At 41.2% G+C, this 21,431-nt stretch overlaps 1 protein-coding gene across 1 annotated transcript; it reads left to right on the forward strand.

The window, feature by feature from the left end:
* Positions 1-278: 278 nt before the first annotated feature.
* myofl (myoferlin like) lies at positions 279-20,202 on the forward strand. Its single transcript, XM_047602500.1, has 54 exons — positions 279-482; positions 959-1,014; positions 1,173-1,264; positions 4,988-5,096; positions 5,254-5,350; positions 5,821-5,987; positions 6,320-6,448; positions 6,837-6,899; positions 7,008-7,058; positions 7,165-7,195; positions 7,297-7,412; positions 7,631-7,757; positions 7,838-7,941; positions 8,021-8,089; positions 8,191-8,234; positions 8,322-8,404; positions 8,528-8,563; positions 8,728-8,852; positions 8,940-9,053; positions 9,273-9,450; positions 9,787-9,911; positions 9,993-10,102; positions 10,239-10,431; positions 10,517-10,672; positions 10,745-10,876; positions 10,982-11,145; positions 11,973-12,087; positions 12,623-12,725; positions 12,832-12,971; positions 13,063-13,227; positions 13,478-13,565; positions 13,715-13,792; positions 13,895-14,076; positions 14,206-14,364; positions 14,453-14,554; positions 14,748-14,909; positions 15,014-15,179; positions 15,277-15,347; positions 15,435-15,449; positions 15,539-15,637; positions 15,938-16,066; positions 16,462-16,617; positions 16,745-16,836; positions 16,937-17,107; positions 17,225-17,373; positions 17,520-17,659; positions 17,766-17,854; positions 18,203-18,298; positions 18,394-18,535; positions 18,650-18,749; positions 18,855-19,048; positions 19,150-19,259; positions 19,358-19,505; positions 19,680-20,202. Exons 1-54 carry the CDS (start codon positions 395-397, stop codon positions 19,716-19,718), a joined length of 6,159 nt encoding a protein of 2,052 aa, XP_047458456.1. The 5' UTR covers positions 279-394; the 3' UTR covers positions 19,719-20,202.
* The last annotated feature ends 1,229 nt before the right edge of the window (positions 20,203-21,431 follow it).

A 21,431-nucleotide genomic window follows, 5' to 3' on the forward strand; every position in this document is an offset into this window, starting at 1 on the left:
GTGTAATATTTTTTAAATTAATAAAATAAATTGCCTTAAATGGGAGAGCGTTGTCTCTGTCGCCACTAGATGGCGCTGTAGTGCTATAAATGAGCGGCGTGCACACACGCTGTTCTGCCGCACAGTTCTGAATAAATCAACCTCACTGAACTGAACTGAAGTAAATCAGAAAGAATTATGATCACGGAGCATATAGGAACGTGACTATTTTAAATGTGACCTTTATCTATCCCTTGACTAATACCACCTCAGTCCTCTGTCTGCCAGATGTGACTCACGATTGAGGCTGCCCTTGTCCCCACCTCTTTACATCTGTGCCTTTCAGTTCCCTGTATGAGAGGACTCCCTCTGCGGACTATGACTTTACATTGATTAAACATTGGACTTTATCAACATGCTGCGGGTCAATGTTGAGTCCGCATATGGGATCCCCAAAAAGAAACTTGGAAACCCGGATCCAATAGTTGGTGTTGTCTTCAGAGGTGAGAAATGCACATTGCTGCTATCATTACTGTTTTTTTCCCCTCTTCTCCAGGAACTCTTGTTTGCCCTGTTAAGTATTTTCTCGAGCAGACTCTTCATGCATACAGGGTTTCAGTTTCTATTCATTTGTAATATTCTTTGTCATTTTGCAAATCGGTTTTACGGTTTTACGGTGGCAATTTATGCATCTATTCCCCAAAGCTGAATATTTTGGCAGTGATTCATAAACAAAGAGCACATCCTTATAAGGTCAGAGTAGTCCGCTGTCTGCAAAGAACTGAAATATTTGGCCGCAAGGCTTAAACTTTGTTTTATTTATTGGTATTATTAAAACTTTAAAAAAGAAAATGAAAATAATTTACCTTAGGTCGCCCTATGCAACGGATTGTAAAATTGCTGACGCAGTAATTTAGTTTTGGATGGAAGAGGCTTGATTATTTTCAGTGAATGTAATTTACTTTCATTGTGCTTACAGGCGAAAAGAAGAAAACCAAAGCAATTGACAATGAACTGAATCCGGTTTGGAATGAAGTAAGTGATGACTGTTTACTATGATAAAGATTACTTGCTTATAACTTAGTTATAACCACTTTATGGCTGTGTGCTTAGCCCCTTTCTGGAAAAAAACAGTATATGTATAGTCAGTATATGCTCGACTGATTGAAACTGCCCCTTCCTTCTAATTGCAGGTGCTTGAATTTGATCTGAAAGGCTCTTCTCTGGATGCGTCTTCATTCATCAGCGTGGTTGTAAAAGACTATGAAACGATCGGAAAAGACAAGTATGTGTGTGGATGTTTACGCATGACGCGGTGTACTTGTGTTACTTAGCCATATGTATACTGCCAACAAAAAAAAAAGTCCTTTGTCTGAACCCATGTCATGTTAATGCTGAAAGATGTGGAGCAAATTAAAACACGCCCTCACTCTGTCACTGTGTGACAAATTACTGATCACTTAAACATAAGTCAGCCTTTGTGGAGGAGGCCCTCTGAGTCAACCACTTCCCTCAATCCCCCTCCCCCCAAAACATGTTATGCCAAGATGTGCGGGTAAGGGAAACCCTTTTGAGCAGGCAGAGCTGTGATTAAAATCTTTGCCTGTGTCGTAGCAATTGCGCACCAACGGCCGGTTCTAAAGCTCCTATTCTGCAGGATCAACGTAGTGATTCAGATGTTTTCCTAAGGGAGTATAATATGATGTTGCAACTATGCTGGCGGTATATCTACAGGACTCACCGTGGCCATGTTAAGACTTGCTGTATGAGTAAAGAACGTGCTTTGTCTCCGATAGTGCTGCAGGTTTTATGAGGAATGTTACCTTAAAAGGAAAAAAAAAAAAAAAATCCTCCTCCAGTCCATTTCCCCTTTCGGAAACTCAAAATTTACCAGGCATATACTGTATGTTATTTATTACTCCTTTTGTTGGCGCACACTTACAAAACACTGCGAGTCCCTTTGTCTTTCTGTACTGCAGACAAGAATGTGGACCTTGCAATAACATTTCCACTGAGTCCAGCGACGGCGTACGATATAAATCATTCTGAGGCAGCTATTAGAGAAAGGAGTGAGGGTGGAGGGGTGTCTGCCTCCGCCACGAGTGCCCTCCATGTTTTTCCATGAGCACTGCACGAGAGGGGTGAATAAGAGAGCGTGCGCTGGTTTGTCATAGGCACATCTGTAGTGAATAGAAGAAGCTCAGCCAGAAATGAGAGTATGAAGGTGACGCTGGACACGTTTGTTGCCAACTATCACCCACGTCGACAACCCAGGAAATCCAAGGAAAGGGGCCAAAAAGTCGTTTGTGGTGCATTTGAGATAAGCCATATCTGGCTCCTCAGCTGGCAGTGTTGACTGCTCAGTTCCTTTGGCGAAGCTTTGTTTTGTATTTCATTATCTTTGTTTAGAAGTTATGTGTTAGTTTGCAGCTTTGAAGTCGAGCAATACGGCAGTTTTTGATTTCGTTATGCATGATCACATAATCTGGAGAGTATACAACCGTACCAGATGACCTCCTCATACACTGTTTCGGTAACACTTTCTGTGAAGGTTGTATTTATAATGCCCTATGAATGCACTCATAATATTTAATAAGGTGTCCATAAAGTTATAATAATGTATACATCTCCGTACAGCACACAGTTATAAACAGCTACGCAATATCATAAGTGATATTTGTCAGCTCTAAGTAAAGTGGCAAGAATATGACACTATTATTAACAGATATAAGTTACTATGAGTAATTAAAAGGTGCAATGAACTAGGTACTGAGTCTGGCATCTTTACCCCTTATGCGCAATATTATAAATGACTATGTTAATATCATAGGTGTTATTTGTGAGCTTTAGGTAAAGTAGTGCAAATGAGGTGTTGTTATAAATAGATATAAGATTATTATAAACAAATCTGAGGCACAATGAAATGAGAGCCTGGACAGTAAAGACAAAAGGAATGTATTTAGTTCACTTTATTTTCATTTAAACCAACACACATAATCAGAATGATTATCAATGCTCTGAGCACATTACACAAACACATGAAACACATGAAACAGGCCACAAAAGTGGCACAGCGTGGTCCTATACTATGTCGTGGTGGTTAACATTGGAACAAAACTCACAGTGCCACTGAAATCTATCTTGTGTCATTATAAAATTTTCCACATGCATGCCAGTCTTGCACATGATGTGATGCAGGCATAAAACCTATAACAGTAAATAGGCCAACAGCCCAACAGTAGCCACCAAGCGACCTAATTATTGAAATTTGTAAAACACCCAACTTTCCCCTAATTAAAAATATACCTACTCAGCCTCATGTACATTGTATTTTCTCAAGCATGTGTGACCCATGATTTCTAGCAAGCCAGTACTGCCACTCTATAACTTTCAGGTGTTGCCCTGATGCTGCCAAACGTCCACTTTAAAGGTCTGCCATGCAGCCTCCCTGCATTGTTACACACTGACAGACACACTACAAGACAGTAATAAAGACAAAATATTAAGACAGACAGACAGACACACACACACACACACACACAGACGGACAGATAGACAGACAGATGGATAGAAAGATAGAGATGTGGCTTTTAAAAGTGCCTTTGGGTTGGTGAGGTGATTCGGGGTCAAAGGTCAGGAGATGGTTTGACAGCAACTACAAGAAGAACAGAGGCAAATCTTTTGTGCTCTAGCTGGGTTTGCTTTTATGCAGAAAGGTTTGATTGAAAACAAATAAACAGATCACATTTTTTTTTCTAAATCAATACAGAAGGTTTAAAGCAGCCTAATGAGACATTACGTGTGTGGGAAATTGGGCATTTTACAAATTTCAATAATTAGGTCACTTTGTGGCTACTGTTGGGCTGTTGGCCTATTTACTGTTATTCATAGGGCATTATAAATACAACCTTCACAGAAAGGTTTACCACTGTTTCTAATCCACAATTTTAAAACTCTGTGCAGTCAAGTGATGATCGACACTGAAAATGTGAGAAGAAAACAGTCTGAGCCTGAAGCTGAATAGTCTCGTTCTCAATCTGTTTACTCTAGACTGCAACTTCTTCGGCCTCTTTCTTTGCCTTCATACTGGTCCACCCTGTAAGTGGGTAAAAGGGATGCCGCACATGCCTGTGGTACATGTTAATGAGTTCCATCTTTCTAGTTTTCCCTCGTATGCTTTTTTCCCCTTCGTTGTAACCAGCTGGACCATGGAGCTAAAAATATAACTTCTGGTCTTGGAAAATCCAAACTAAACTAAACTAAACTAAAGGGACTAATCACCCTTGGATCTTTGAAAACCCATGTGAAAGACCTTGGAGGAACTATTTTTTGTACTTGCTCTTGTTTTTATGTAAACTCCGAGTCTTAGTCCTGTTTTTTTTTTTTTTATCTCCCATGTATTTTATTTGTGTTGTGTGAGTTTCTGTCTGGTCTTAATTGTCGAAACTTTCCTAGGATGCTGTCTTGGCCAGGCTTCCCTTGGAAAATAGTTCTTTGTATCTCAATAGGATCGATCTGGTTTAATAAATGTCTCTTTTTGCCAAAATCAGTCCCCCGGAGTGGATTTTGTAATAGGAAACCTGCATTCAAGAGGGTATCTAGTCTTACGCCATCCATTTGCAGTTAATCAGGAAGCTCAGTTTCAGTATGATATTAGAAAATGCCCACTGTGTTGCAAACCTTTGTGGTTATTAATCACATTAATCACATGACTTCTGTTTGTTAGACAAAGTAACAATGTAGGTGTCGTTGCCTGGTTTGTCATAATACTACCGTACGTGGAGAAGTGAAATAGAGAAGTGGAAACTCTCATTCAATCACAGCAACCAATGGTTACTGGTGTCAAACACTGTCACTCCCAGTATGTGGTAACGGTAAACAGACCGTGGAGTCACCCTCTACCTCCTCAAACAAGGTCATTGGATTTTTTTCAGAAGCAGAGGCCCATTCATTGATGTATGACTAAATTCATTTTCACCAAACAGATCTTTATGTTATTGCTTTTCAGATTCATTGGCTCTGCAAAGATCTCATTAAGAGACTTGGCCGGCGGTCACGTGAGGTCCCTCCCATCCAAGAATGTGCCCTTGGTCAATGAGAAGCAGCAGCCTGTCGGGGTGAATTCATGATCCTTAATCGATTCCATGCACTGTTAAACGTTTAAAATTGCAAATTTGTCTTGATAAACATGTTGAACCTTTGACGTATTTTATATTCCATTAGACATATGAATCTGGTAATGCTAGCCAAATCTAAAAACTCATCCTTTTTCAGGCGACCATTAATCTGCTCATTGGGTACGAGCCACCTCCCAACACCGCTCCAGACCTGAACGACCCATCTGATGGAGACATGTCGCAGGTAGACGCTGGTAAGAGGTCAACTCGCCTTTTTCCATTAACACAGAAAGAAAAGAAAGAAGAAAAAAAAGTCACTTTACTTTCTCATTTTTAAATATCCATAATTTTTGTTTATGAGAACAAACAAATGAATATCCGTCCATAAATAATGTATACAATCACAATCACACAAAATGGAACACTTTGAACAACTTTGGTACAGAAAAGGAGACTGTTGAATTTTATGTTGTGCAATATACTTACTGGCTGCTGTTTTTGCGATAAAAGAGTGTTAAAACAACACAATGGGGACAAATTTTGACATTTCACCTAGAGTCCTCTGAGCACATTTTTTACATATTTTCTAAAGATAAGATGTCTGCCATGTTGTTTTTTGTCCATTTTGTTTGCTGCCTTTCCACTCTGGATAAAAGTGAAACTGACAGATTTTGATGATGATTGATTTTGATGATGATGATGTTTGTGGATTGCTCCAAAACAGGCGGCGAGGAGGGTGATGAAGGGGAGGCAGACATGGACGGGGGAGACCAGGGTGGAGGTCCGGGAGTTCCTGTTTCACCAAACCAGCCTGGGAAACCCGGTCATAAGCCAGTCCGTGTCAGTCGTAAGAGACACAGAGCCCTGGCCAATAAGCCTCAGGACTTCCAGGTATTGTCTGACTTTTAATCCATCTTACTCTGCAGTATGCCCGCATAATAGCAAACACCAATTTAGGACAGAATTCATGTTGTGAATTGAGTCACAGCAGACTTCACCAGTGTGAATAGAAACTCTAGGCTGTACCAGGAAATAGACATTTAATCATAACTTTGTCCCCATCCTCATATGTCAGCACGTTTTGGACTTACACCAGGACCAATGACTTAACACATTTTCCAGTTTCCACAAATGTATTTGAACAGGTTGAGCTGTTATTTGTAAATCTTTTAAATGGTAATGACTGTTTGATCAGCCGCCTCATTTTTGTTTGCAATGTCCAGATTCGTGTTCGGGTCATCGAGGCTCGGCAGATGCCTGGCAACAACATAAAGCCGGTGGTTAAGGTGAATGTATGCGAACAGACCCACAGGACTAGAATTAGAAGAGGAAACAACCCATTCTTTAATGAGGTAACAAGTTCACTGCACCAAAAAAAAACAAATGTGGTTACTCATCATTGGCTGTTAACTTGCTTGCTTTATTAACATTCTGTCTTCCTTCCTTTGACAAATAATCCCCTTAAGCTTCGTTTTTCTATCAGCAGTGATGATGTGACAGCTTGAGTTGCCTTCTTTGGAGGTTGAAGACAAAACTCTCTGCTTTCTCTTCTGCCCAGTTCCTCTCACATGCATTTCCCCTTGTCTCAGCTTTTTCCAAAGCGTGCAGTAAGTTCTCAGAAAAAAAAAGAACAGAGAAATATTCTGTGATGTGCTACAGTGACATTAAAATGTATTCCATACCCTGTACTGTGAACACAGAAATGCTGATTTATTTTTGACTTTCTCTCCTGTCCCTCAGATGTTTTTCTACAACGTTAACATGCTCCCCTCAGAGCTGTTTGATGAGAGCATCAGTCTTCGGGTGCGTATTGGGCTCAGAAATGACAGAAATAAAAAAATAAAAAAGAGTGCGCTTCATGTCTTATTAAATTCTAATAAATACCTTTGTATGCTTTCTTTTTCTTGACAGGTTTACGACTCCTATTCTCTCAGAGCTGACAGTCTAATCGGAGAGTTCAAGGTAATCCATGTTCAAATGGTTGCTCAGTTTATTTCAGGATTCAGAGAGTTGCAATAGTGACTTTTGTTCAACGTTTTTTTAACCCAAATTTTCTTTGCGCTTTAAGCTGGACGTCGGCTACATCTACGACGAACCTGGTCAGTATATCCATGAAGAACAGACATGTTGTGGTTACTGAAGATCCCCTCTTACACTCTGTTTGGTATCTATGTTGAGTATGTTATTATATGATATCCAGGTCATGCCATCATGAGGAAGTGGCTGCTCCTGAGCGATCCTGATGACTCCAACTCGGGGGCCAGAGGTTACCTGAAAGTCAGCATATTTATTGTCGGCACTGGAGACGACCCACCGGTAGGATCACCTTCTGCCTTACCGTCAAATACTCTCTTTAGGAATGATGAAAGGACCATCAAAGCCTCTCTCCTCTTTTCAAATGATCTTGCGGAAAGAAGGTGGATTTATGTTACTGTTACTGTTTGAACTCTTGTCTTACGAGAGTGGTCGTAATTCCGTTATATGTCAACACACAATGACAATAAAAGCATCCTGATTCTGATTCTCTCCACCAGAGTGAGAGAAGAGACTCAAGTGAGGAGCATGACGACATAGAGAGTAATCTACTGGTGCCAGCTGGTGTCACAATGCGATGGGCCACTCTGACCCTTAAAGTTTACCGTGCTGAGGACATGCCGCAGAGTAAGTGCACCCCTCACAGTCTGGTCTGGTTAAATTCCTTCAAAAAAAACTTTAGTCTTAGTAACAACTTTGTGCTGCAGTGGATGATGCCTTTGTTCAGACGGTGAAGCAGGTCTTTGGAGGAGATGGAGACAGGAAAAATCTGGTTGATCCATATTTGGAAGTCAGCTTTGCTGGGAAGAAGGTACTCCAAGTCAGATTAAAAGGGAAACAGTATTTTTGTGTTAATATAGTTAATATTTAATTATGCGTTTGTTTTTTAGCTGTGCACCAAAATAATTGAGAAAAATGCCAATCCAGAGTGGAATCAACTCATCAATCTCCAAGTCAAAGTAAGACATGTACACATACATACGTATAAGGCATCCAACGAGCTTGATTCACATTTCAAAAACACTTCAACCTTCAATGCAAACTATTTCCACCTCTTTAGTTCCCATCCATGTGTGAACGCATCAAGCTGACCATGTATGACTGGTAAGAGCCGATGTTCACTCACAGACCTCTGCACAGCAAGTGACAATACCACGACCAATATCTGAAATTCCGGTTTGCTCTTGGCAGGGATCGTCTGACCAGGAATGACGCCATTGGAACAACGTTTCTGAATCTGAGCAAGATGTCTTCCTCTGGTGGAGAGATTGAAGGTAATCAACATGTAATCGTTTTCTTTTTTTTATAATGATTCTCCTCGTCAGTAGTTCGAATCTTTGTATTGCAATGTTGGATTTCTAATACTGTAGATGTTTTTTTTTTTCCATTTGCAACAGACACACGGCCTGAAAATTGCTCCACGGTCTCTGAAAGTATGTACAAACTGGTCATCTGCATGTTTTATTGTCTTTTACATTTAAAAAGATGAGTCACTTTATAGCTTAGAAGCATCTTTTTTTCTCTACAGTCATGGGTCGTTAACATTCATAAAAAGCTTGGTTTATATTTTTAAATACAATGCCTGTGTGTGTTGCAGTGAGCCCAGCTGCATCAGAGGTTGGTTTTCTCCCAGCCTTTGGACCTTGTTACGTCAACCTGTATGGTAGCCCCAGAGAATTCACTGGACTGCCTGACCCATATGATGAGCTCAACTTTGGGAAGGTAAGTCAAACTATTCAGTATAAAAATGTGATATTTCACCTTCATGAGTGTGTATACATGAGGATTTTTGCATTTGGATGTTTCCAGGGAGAAGGGGTCGCATACAGGGGGAGGGTCCTCGTTGAACTAGCCACCCAGTTGGACGGAAAGGTTGACAGGAACGTGGATGAGCTCTCCGGTGATGATATCCTGGTGGCACAGGTACTGTAACCCTGCTGTAATGGTCTAATTTGTCAAATGTTGTACCTTGGCAATGTGTTTATAATGTTGGTCTGAGCTTACCGTCAGAATGAAATGAGTAGTTCAGTTTGCAAAGGAAGCATCAGATCATAGAGAAAGTAAAAAGTAAAAGTAAAAAAAAAAAACAAAAAAAAAAACAATACACTTGCCACATCCTTTTTTTTTTATAATTGTGTGCAGAAATACCAGCGGAGGAGGAAGTACTCCCTGTGCGCTGTGTTCCACAGTGCGTGCATGCTCCAGGAGCCGGGTGAGCCAATCCAGTTTGAGGTCAGCATTGGTAACTATGGGAACAAGCTGGACTCCACCTGCAAGCCCCTGGCTTCCACCACCCAGTACAGCTTTGCTGTGTTTGATGGTACGACACTCAAAAAAATAAAAAAAAGTCTGCACCAATTCAAAACTTTTTTCTTCTGTATTTCTTCTTTTGAACCATGACTCACTTTTTACGGCAACATAAAAAGTATCTGGTTAACAAATCTATAAATTATATATATTTTTTATCCTAATATTTGATATAATAATTTATCCATTGAAACTATATGCTTTTAAATATTATATAATTGTCTGGGCATTTTTTATTTTATTTTGCTTAATCTGTTAACCATCTGTTAGCCTGTCGTCAACTCCCCAACATGTGTTTAAAATAATGCTAAATTCATGTAATGCACTGTGTGCACTGTTTACTCTGCAGGTAATCACTACTATTACCTGCCGTGGGCTGACACTAAGCCTGTAGTGATTCTCACTTCTTACTGGGAAGACATCAGCCACCGCCTGGACTCCGTCAATGTCCTCCTGTTCATCGCTGAGAGACTGGTGAGAATAGCTCGTGGTAACACTTTAGCACAACACTGTCCTGCATGTTCTCCTCTCACCCGTTTCTGTGATGTATTTCAGGAGTCCAATCTGACTTCATTAAAAACCGCCATCACAGCCAAGGTGTCTGAAACATGTCTCACAGAGATTTGGGTCAAACTCATAAACCACATGATTGAGGACCTTGAGAGGTAAGACAGGCCACTAAACCCGTGGCTCGCATCACATAATGCTGTATTATTTTGAGCTAACAGTTATTTGTTGGTGTTAGGTGGAGTACATTTGCAGGGGAAATCTCTTGATTTAATCCAGTTTTTGTTTTAACAGTCTCAAGCTTCCAGCACTGGAGGGTCAACCAAATCTTACAGCCTTGGATCTTCAAATAAAAAATCTACGTGACGCTGCCGTGGATAAAATGAAACAAATGGCCAGTCGCATGAGAGAAGAGGCCATGGAAGTAAAGGCTACGGTTTGTGACATTGAAGACTGGTTGGACAGAATCAAGCAGCTGGCAGAAGAGGTCAGTGAATAAAGTTGAGAAAAACCAAAGATATATGTGTAATAATGTGTGGAGACTTACTTTGTAACTGAAACTTCACCCTCAGCCTCAGAACAGCATGCCGGATGTGATCATATGGATGTTGAGAGGAGAGAAGCGGGTGGCTTACGCCCGAGTCCCAGCCAACGAGATCCTGTACTCTAACTTCAGCGAACAGGCCCGTGGCAAACACTGTGGAAAGACCCAGACCATCTTCATGCAGGTACAAGTCAACGTATGATAAGAGACTCACTACGATGTGGAATGTTTCTTTAAAAGCTTTTTTTTTTGTCAGTACCCCATGGACAAAGACAAAGGCATGAAGATCCCCGTTCAGCTGAGGGTCAACATGTGGCTCGGCCTCTCAACCCATGAGAAGAAGTTCAACACCTTCTCAGAGGGAAACTTCAGCGTGTATGCTGAAATGGTACGGCATCTACCCCAAATATCACTGATAGAAAATATGCATATGTAGTTATGATTTGTGATTTTACACAGTATTGCATAAAGTGCTGCTGCTCTTTCTTCACAGTATGAGAACCAGGCTCAGGTGTTTGGGAAGTGGGGAACCACCGGCCTGGTGGGTCGCCATAAGTTCTCAGATGTGACAGGAAAAGTGAAACTCAAGCAGGAGCGCTTTCTGCCGCCACGTGGATGGGAATGGGAGGGAGACTGGTTTGTGGACCCCGAACGATGGTAGGTGTAAGACACCTATCACACAGGAGCGCGTAGCTTCAAGTGCACCTATGCTGTGCTGTGGAACGTGTTTGAGAATTCAGTTCGTATTTCATCATCCTCTAACTAAGGGACAACACATGACAGGCTGTGCATTACATGAATGTAATGAATGGATACTGTTATCCCTCTATAATAAAACTAAATACTACAGTAAGACATCATACCACTTGTGTGCACCATTTGCACATGCAATTTCAGTCTTTCAGTTTGAGATTGATTCAATGTCTTATGCTACATAGCATTCTTGAAATATGTGTAAACACAAGCTTCCTCCCTCTTTTGACCCTTGTAAGTCATAGACTCCCTCACTCTTCTTGGGACTTCTCTACATGTCTTCATTTACTGTGGGAATTAGACACATTTTGTTTCCATAGTTATTTAACTGTTCTTGCCGCTGTCTTTGTTTATTTACGTCCTAAGTTTAAATCATTGTGCTTCTTCCTACTATTTGGGCTGTACATTTGCTTAGATAACTTAGACTAGGTTGGTTTTACACTGAGAAGCAATCTGATCTGTTTTTGTTGGTGGTGGTGGTACAGCTTGTTTGGTATTCTTGACGGTACCAGCCATAACACAGAAAAATACCCTGAGCACAGTCACAGGAAATGCATTTTCTCTGCAATTCCCAGTACTCAAGAGTCCACATTCTCCCACAAGGGTTCATATAAATAATCTTAAGCCTCCAAAGTCTATCCTTCCTGAGCTGTTTACCGTCCGGTGGTCCTACATAGCTTGTGCCTGACTCACCGTGCCCCTCATTAACCAGTGTGCTGTCTTTTCTACAGTCTGTTGACAGAAGCTGATGCAGGCCACACAGAGTTCACGGATGAAGTCTTTCAGAATGAAACACGTTTCCCTGGCGGGGAGTGGAAACCTGCCACGGAGCACTACACAGACGTGGTACTGCTCTCGCCCACAGCACACTATCATAGGCGCAGATTTTCACACAATTCACTTTTAGGACACCACGTGAAATACGTGGGTGAAGATAACAGGACAAAACCTGTTTGTTCTGCCTGATTGTTTTCAATGTTATCAATTTCTTATGAGCTATGGTGTACTTAAGACAGCTGCGATGTATTCATGTAAATGAGCGTAGCGCGCTTTTTTGAATTCATCCAAATGTAGCAGACAGATGTTTTGGATTAAAAAAAAAAATACACCTGTCTAGCTTCAAATAAGTAACAGATAAAGTTAATGGCTAAGGAGTAAAAGTACAACAGATGAATATCCAGATGTATCTGTTTGGAGTTGGTGGTGGAGAACAAAAACAGAGCTAAAACAGAGCCCCATGTGTCCGGAAATCTGGTTTAGGTGTTCAGTAATTAAAGTATATAATTGTGTGTTTATTGCCACAGAACTAAAAGGAAAAAAAACAAACAAACGTAACACTACAAATGCTGCATAAACGAATAGCAAAGTGTGTGTTGTGTAGAATGGAGAGAAGGCTCAGAGCCCAGGAGAGTTTGAATGTCCGCCTGGATGGACCTGGGAGGATGACTGGAAGTCTGACATCAACAGGGCTGTAGATGAGAGAGGTACCATGAACGACCATCACAACCGAAATAAGAAATACAAGTGTTCAATGTTCCCTTTTACTTTGGCTGTAGTCATGTCTGCGCGTATGCGTGTCTCTAACTCTAGGTTGGGAATACGGCGTCACCATTCCCCCCGACGATAAACCCAAATCTTGGGTCGCAGCAGAGAAGATGTACCACGTCCACCGCAGGATGAGGCTCGTTAGACCGAGGAAGAAAACATCTGACAAAACAGTTGTCACCGAGGTGAAGCAGTAGATGAGAAAGAGATGAGATAAGGTTCATGCTGTGAATACAGTCCCTCATTCATTTTTTTATGCACATGTCTCTTTTACAGAGAAGAGAAACAGGGGAAGGCTGGGAATACTCTTCCCTGATTGGCTGGAACTTCCACAGAAAGGAGCGATCTTCTGACACGTTCCGCCGTCGCCGCTGGAGGAGAAAGATGATCCCATCGGACTGCATCGGGGCCTCTGCCATTTTCAGACTGGAAGGGGCATTAGTGAGTCTTAGCTAAATATTTAAAAAAAAGGAATGTTGCTAAATATGCCCAAACAAGGCAGTTGTCATGGCAACTTTATTCAGTATGAGTCATATCCTTTCATTATTCTCCCTGGCATGTGCCTGATCCTTTCAAATGTTGGCAAGCAACTCAGGAAGTTTGTTTCAATGCCGCATCCTTTGCTTTAAATTTTCTTCACTTTTGCTCAAAACTGTTCTGTTCAGCACCCTGGCTTGTGTTTTACCAACAGGGGGTTGATGTTGACGAGAAGGCCAGCAAAAAGGATGCAGCCAAACTATTTGGTGCCAACACACCCACCGTTTCCTGCCACTTCAGCCGTAAGTAGCTGGGCCAGATAAAACGAATTCCTGCTCTTTATACACAACATCCTGACCACGTCTAAGTCCAGATAACTTATGAGCTGTGAAGTTAATCTGCCTTATTACCGGTGTCGCTTCGCATTTTCATAAATGTGATCTCCCTTCAGGGTCTTACATTTACCACCTGAGAGTGTACGTTTATCAGGCGAGAAACCTCTGTGCCATGGACAAAGACAGCTTCTCAGGTGAAAACAACAGCTCACTATGAGGAGACAAACACAATCAACCATATGAAATAGTGACACACAGTTTCATCAGAAACATGCCAATAATAAAATCCCTTTCAGATCCATACGCCCATGTGTCATTTCTGCACCTGAGCAAGACCACAGAAGTCATAAGGACCACGGTGAATCCCACATGGGATCAGACTCTCATCTTTGAGGACATTGAAATCTATGGAGACCCACAGACCATAGCTCACAACCCTCCTGATGTAGTCTTGGAGCTGTATGACAGTGATCAAGTGGTGTGTAATGCACTTAATCTGCTAAACCTCTAATCAGATCATGTAAAAATAACTTCATCAGAAAAAACAACAACATATGAATACAGTGATGCTTTTCTTCTTTGTGTGCTGTTCTCCTTTAATCACTAGGGTAAGGATGAGCCCATGGGTCGCTGCACATGCCCACCTGTGGTAAAACTGAAGCCCAGTGTGGCCGTCACTCCGAAGCTGCTGTGGTTCCCAGTCACCAAGAAGGGCCGCATTGCAGGAGAGGTGCTGTTAGCTGCTGAGCTCATACTGAAGGACAAGGTGCAGCTGACACTAAAAGGCAGTAAACACACTGCGACTTGACATAATGACGTTTGTTAAAGGAGGCGGTTCTGTGATTGCTCCGCAGGCCAATGATGCAGATATGCCTCTGCTGCCTTCTCGACGGGGGGAGAATCTGTTCATGGTTCCTCAAGGAATTAGGCCCGTGGTGCAGCTCACTGCCATTGAGGTACACAATCAAGCCATTCAGCTCCTCTTGCAGCCAGTATAAAATGATCTCAAACACATTGCATGATCAGACGTGTTCAGCCCATCCCAAGTTTTCTGCTGACATTTCTCACTCTATCACCTCTCCCCTTATGGACTCTTAACCTCCTTGGTTCTCTTCATGTTAATGTTTTTTTTTTTCTCTTGATTCCCAGGTTTTGACTTGGGGCTTGAGGAACATGAAGACCTACCAGCTGGCCACAGTGTCCTCCCCCAGTCTGGTAGTGGAATGCGGCGGTGAGATCGTTCAGACGGCTGTAATCAAACACTTCAAAAAGAATCCCAACTTCCCCGGATCTGTGCTGCTACTGAAAGTGGTACCTACCCTCAAAGAGAAAATATCATATTGAAAAAAAAAAAGTACCTTTGATTGTTTGATATTTTAAAGACATCCTTAAATCTCTCGCTGCCGCCCGTGTAGCTTCTTCCCAAAGAGGAGATGTACACCCCACCCATCGTGCTGAAGGTAATCGACCACAGACCCTTCGGTAGGAAACCTGTAGTGGGACAGTGCACCATTGACTGTCTGGAGGAGTTCCGCTGTGACCCATATCGTCTTAACAATGAAGTATGCATGTCTGCTACAGGTAACCATGCATAAACAGGGACCTATATACAGGTATATACCCTCAACCGCATACGCTGAGTGATGATTTCTCATGTGCGTCTCCATTAACTTTGCAGTGGCAATGATAGCAGCTGCCCAAGGAGATGCTGTCATAGACATTGATGAGAGGCCCATCATGAACGCTGAGGTAAATAAAAACTATTCATAAATGTACAAGAGTTTTTGCCCCCGCTTTTTATTTACAAGTATTCGTTCTTTGCTTCCCACTTTACAGGCTCAAGCAGAAAAGGTGAGATGTCCTGCTCTCACAGACTCTCCTGACACGTAGCTGGTACCGTCTCCAAAAATACTAAGTTTGTTTTGTTTTCCACTGTGTAGGAAGAGGAGGCAGTGGACTGGTGGAGTAAGTTCTACGCCTCCATCGGAGAGCACAGAAAGTGTGGGCCTTACCGATCAAAGGGATACGACACATTGCAGGTAACGACATGTTTTAAGAACTGATGTAATCCACGTTCATATTACACAGACCGTGAGATAACTGTGCCAGACAGGATTGAGACCGGGTGGTACATTTTTACAGTTCCCAAAACAAAAAACAAGGTGTGTTCCAAGAACAGACGTTTAGAAAGATTCGAGAGTCACTTCGGAGAAAAAAAAAAAGAACATTGGTTTGAGACAAATGTTCTGAGCTGTCATACATACAAAGCACATAATAAAACTGAGTCCTCCACGCTTGTTATGCCATGCACTTTGTGTTTTTTTTTTGTTTTTTTTTAGGTGTATAAATCTGAATTAGAACAGGTTGAAGAGTTCCAGGGACTGACTGATTTCTGCAGCACTTTCAAACTTCAGCGAGGGAAGACTGAAGACGACGAAGATGACCCCTCAGTGGTGGGAGAGTTCAAGGTGAAGAAGTGTGCAGGATTTCATGGCACTGGTGCTATGGCAAAGGACAAAGTTGGAGCTACTTTTTGTAGCGTGTGTCTGCCCTCTGGTGGATAATTAATGAAGAGCAATTAACATCTTCAGATGTTGGTTTAGGAAGACATGTGCTTTATCTACATTACATATGTCCCTAAAGTTTAAATTATAGTTTAAATCTTAAATTTCCACTCAACATTATGTGGATAAAATTGATTGAGGAAATAAATAGTTTAAATAAACCAGTAGTGTGAAACAAGCTGTAGTGAAACAAATGCTTCTATGTACCATTTCCAATTTTATAATGTACTTCGAGATGGGTGTGAATATAATTAACCTATCATATAACTAATGAGGCTTTTCTCTTTGTTTGTGTACAGGGTTCATTCAAGATTTACCCACTGCCTGATGACCCAGGGAGGCCAGCTCCACCTCGCCAGTTCAGAGAGCTCCCTGAGAGTGGACCACAGGAGTGCCTGATCAGAATATATGTCGTGCGCTGTATTGACCTGCAGCCTAAGGATACAAACGGCATGGTGTGTTTTATTTAACAATGCGACTAATCAAACTCTTTTCACAATATCTAGTTAAGAAGAAAATGCACATAATTTTGAAATTTAGATCCTGTCCGCATGATTTAGTTTTTCTGCGTTCTCTTTTCAGTGTGACCCTTACATTAAAATTACAGTAGGGAGGAAAACACTGGATGACAGAGACAACTACAAACCAAACACCCTCAATCCAGAGTTTGGAAGGTGAGATGGTGTTTTTTTCATTGGTTTAAGTTATTTAAACCCCTCCAGACAAAAAAAGCACCAACAATTATGTTCCGTCATCTCTCCTATTAATCTCAAGGATGTTTGAGCTGTCGTGCTTCATGCCTCATGACAAGGATCTGAAGATTGCAGTGTATGACTACGACTTACTGAGCAGAGATGAAAAAGTGGGTGAGACCGTGATTGATTTGGAGAACAGACTCCTGTCCCGCTTTAGGTCCTCCTGTGGACTGCCACAGACTTACTGTGTGTAAGTATTTACTTGTGTGACTAGAAAATCAAATCTGCAGAACTGCTACCTGTAACGCATGCTCCTTTTGGTATCTTAATTTCTAAACCTATTGATTATTGTCCAATTTTCTTGCAGGTCAGGGATAAATCAGTGGAGAGATCAGCTGAAGCCATCTCAGATCCTGGAGAATTTGGCCAAAGTGAAGGGCGTCCCTCTTCCACGCATCGAGAGAGATGGCAGCTCACTCTTTTTCTCGGGAAAACAATACAACCTGCAGGAGTTTGGTACAGCCTTTCCCAATGCCATGTTATCTTATTATTAGTATCATAGCTACATATATCTTCTATCTCCCTAGTTTGTCTTGCATCTGCTGTTGTTTTCTGTCACAGTGTCTATTCCTCCCTCCTTTGACTTTTGTGGTCTGTTGCAGAGGGAAACAGTGTGATCCACCAGCACTTGGGGCCAGCCAGAGAGAGGCTGTGTCTGCACGTTCTCAGGGATCAGGGACTGGTACCAGAGCATGTGGAGACCAGAACCCTGTGCAGCTCCCACCAACCAAATCTGTCTCAGGTTTAAACTACAGCAATACCTTTTTAATACCGTTACAAGGTATTGAACCTTTACAATTGACATTTTCATGCTGCCGTGTAATAACTTTCGTTTTCCACAAATGCAGGGAAAAATTCAAATGTGGGTTGACATTTTCCCCAAGAGCCATGGCACACCTGGTCCTCCGTGTCATATCACTCCACGCAAAGCCAAGAAGTAAGAAACAAAATGATAATGTTCAAACGTGAAACAATGTATTGGCAAGGACTTTGCGATACGTATCGCGATACACACATTATGATATTGTGATATATTGCAATATTCTACATAGTTCACTAAGAAATTTTAAGTGCAGCTTAAAATACAAGTTGTATATGTGTACATCAGATGACAGTGATAATTCAGTGGACAATTTATTGCACTTGTAGAGAAAAAGTGGTTGTGGAGGCCCAAAACATGCCTTTTCTTCCTCTTTTAAAAACGATATTGTATCGTAAAAAAAAATATGGCGATATATTGCCTTATTGATATTTTTCCCACTTCTAAATGGTATATTTGAAACAGGTACGTCTTGCGGGCCATCATCTGGAACACAACTGACGTCACTTTGGATGAGACAAGCATCACCGGAGAAAACATGAGTGACATCTATGTCAAAGGGTGCATTACACGACCCGTCTCTTACCACACTCTGACATTCTTCACTTGTTGCACTCACGCATGCCTAATCTGTTTGAAACGTTTCAATGTTGTAGCTGGATGCCGGGAATGGAGGATAACAAGCAGAAAACTGACGTCCACTACAGGTCCCTGGATGGAGATGGCAATTTCAACTGGAGGTTCGTCTTTGGGTTTGACTACCTGCCAGCGGAGCAGTTGTGTGTTGTCTCGAGGAAAGTGAGTGAAGCCATGGATTAAGAACAAAGCTTAAAGCAAAACCCACTAATAACGTTATCAGTTTTGTTTGTGATTTTATAACGGTAGGTAAAAGCTTTTTTGGTCTTTTTACAGGAACACTTTTGGAATCTGGACAAAACTGAATTTAGGACTCCTCCAAAACTGATCATCCAGATATGGGACAATGACAAATTCTCCATGGATGACTACTTAGGTAAAATAGTATTGTTATTTATTTCAATTTCTGCCATGGCCGGACAAATGAAAGATGAAAATGTATGTACTAACACGTGCATTTCTATGCATATGTCTGCCGCAGGTTCAGTTGAGCTGGACCTGCTCAATCTGATCCCCCCTGCTAAGACCCCAGAAAAGTGCAGCCTGAAGATGCTGCCAGGGATGGCGGCATCCAGCTCTTCCAAAAAACCTACACCTAACTCACTCTTCTCCCAGAAGTCTGTGCGAGGCTGGTGGCCGTGCGCCACTGAGCAGAATGGGAAACATGTGCTTGGTGTATGTTCATGCCCTCAGTACAGTCTTTAGTGAAGTTGTGTTTTTTTGTTTTTGTTTTTTGTCTTGGATGCTGTTAAAGACTGTGTTTCAAAATCTCACAGGGGAAAGTTGAGATGACACTGGAAATAGTGGAGGAGAAAGAGGTGGAGGAGAGGCCTGCTGGGAAAGGCAGAGACGAGCCCAACATGAATCCAAAACTGGAGCCACCCAAGTATGAACGTGGCACTCTAAAATCAAACTCTGCATTTCTTTTTTTTTCCCACATAATTTTTCATGATGTAAACTTTTTTGTCTGTGTTTCTTCAACAGCCGCCCTGACACGTCCTTCTTCTGGTTTACAAATCCTTGCAAAACCATGAAGTTCATTGTGTGGCGCAGATTCAAGTGCATTTTCATTGTCACGATTCTTCTTCTGCTGGTTCTCCTGTTCCTTGGGATTCTGTTGTACTCCCTACCCGTAAGAACACTCAGTTGCCTGATAATGTCTTTATTTTATTATTTCTGAAACTATTCTAAGTTAATATTTTAAATCTTGGTGATATTTTGTTAGTCACTGTGAATGTGCACATATGGCCTTACAAATTATTTGTTCATGTAGTCGTTTTAATCACATCTTTTCTCCTATCTACAGAATTACATCTCAATGAAGATTGTGAAGCCTTTCTCCTAAGAAGAAGAATCTACAGTCCTGACACTGTCCCTCAGATATACGCATTTACTTTCTCTACTGATTACTTAGCAGACTGATACACCCATTATAATTCAGGAAAGTCTTTTTTTATTTTATTTTAATTTTTTTGTATTTTTGCACTGTCAGTATTACCTGTGTCTCTTTGTATACCAGATCCAAATAATCTCTCTTAAAGAAACAAAACAAAAAAAAGGAAGAATATGATTTTAATAAATTTAGCAAATACAGATGATTCATATTTTGTGTTCATTCACTTATTATGTGGAAACACTATGTAATTAAGGATGCACTTTTAGATTAGATTAGATTTTTTATTTACCTCCTGCTGCACGGTTGCACGGCAATAAACTGCTTTTTGACATTGTTGCTAGGATACCAATCTATGATCTTTTCCCAAGACAGATGTTTGTATTTTGTTTTGGTAGGAAGCATTATCATTAAAATTGTATGATCAGATACTTTATCAAGTGAGTGTGGTTCCATTTCTTGGGATGTTATTTGATGAAAGACTCACATGGAGTCATCATATAAATAATGTGTTAAAATGTCTTTCAGGACAGGACTGGGGGGCAACTTGAACAGCATTACGTGATATTTACTGGGCTTTAATGAGAGCAAAATAGATTACGGTTGCATTGCATGTGCATATGTCTGCGGCTAAGTCTCACCTCAGGAAACTGGAGGTAGAACAAGGTATGGCCTTGAGAACGTGTAGTGGAACCTTCAGAACTTCTCCTGTCAATGCAAGTAGAAATGGATGAAATACCTATATGCCTTAGAAGAGTTAAACTAAAATGCTATTTTACTGGGTAAACGTGCAAGGACACAAAAAGAAATCTTATGAGTTTCGGGTGGCTAGGTAAATATAAGGCAATTTTGGCATCTTGGCAGTGTACACAACAAAGTTAGTAGTCATCAGGTTGAGCATAAATTTAACAGGGGAAAACAGAATTAGGAACACTGTGATTGCATCAGGTAGCATTTCAGTTCTCAGTAGCATTAGGTCTGGAAAGTCTTGTAGACAAAATATTCTGAATGAAATATTTACCATTATGTATAGGTTAGAATGAATGGGAATTAGGGTTATTTTTGTATGGGTCCCGGCATATGTTCAAGTAGTAGGTAATGAGGATGCTGACATACTAGCAAAGCAGGCTCTCAAATCTGATCAAATCAGTTAAATGTGTAGTTAAGCAAAGCAAAGGCAAAAGGCATAATTCAAAAATACATTTATTGTACATAGCAGGAGGCATGGGACTGTCATGACACAAGCAGACACTTATATATTCAAAAACAGGTTGGTGAAAAGCTAACAGAAATAGGAGGGAGGAGTAAACAAGACATTACACATGATCAATAAACATCCCACAGGTGTGTGTGAACATCGTGGACAAATAGAATCAGTAGCACATTTATTATATCAGTGTACAGCATGGCAGAAACAGAGGAGGAAACTCAGAAAGGCAGTTGATGAAGCAAAGATCAGTTTCCGTATGAAGAGTATCCTCAATGAGTAATCATATCAGTTATATGGGAAAATTTTGCAGTTTTTAAGAGAAACTGGATTGATTAGGAACATTTAACTGTAGGGTATTGTGGAGGTAGATCGTAGAGATCAAAACCAAACCTGCTATATCTCCTGTTCCCACTCCAGTCCAGACGGTGGCGGTAATGCCCCATTTTTGGTACTTG

This window comes from Mugil cephalus, chromosome 13 (assembly GCF_022458985.1).
Source record: "Mugil cephalus isolate CIBA_MC_2020 chromosome 13, CIBA_Mcephalus_1.1, whole genome shotgun sequence".
Classification (NCBI taxonomy): domain Eukaryota; kingdom Metazoa; phylum Chordata; class Actinopteri; order Mugiliformes; family Mugilidae; genus Mugil; species Mugil cephalus.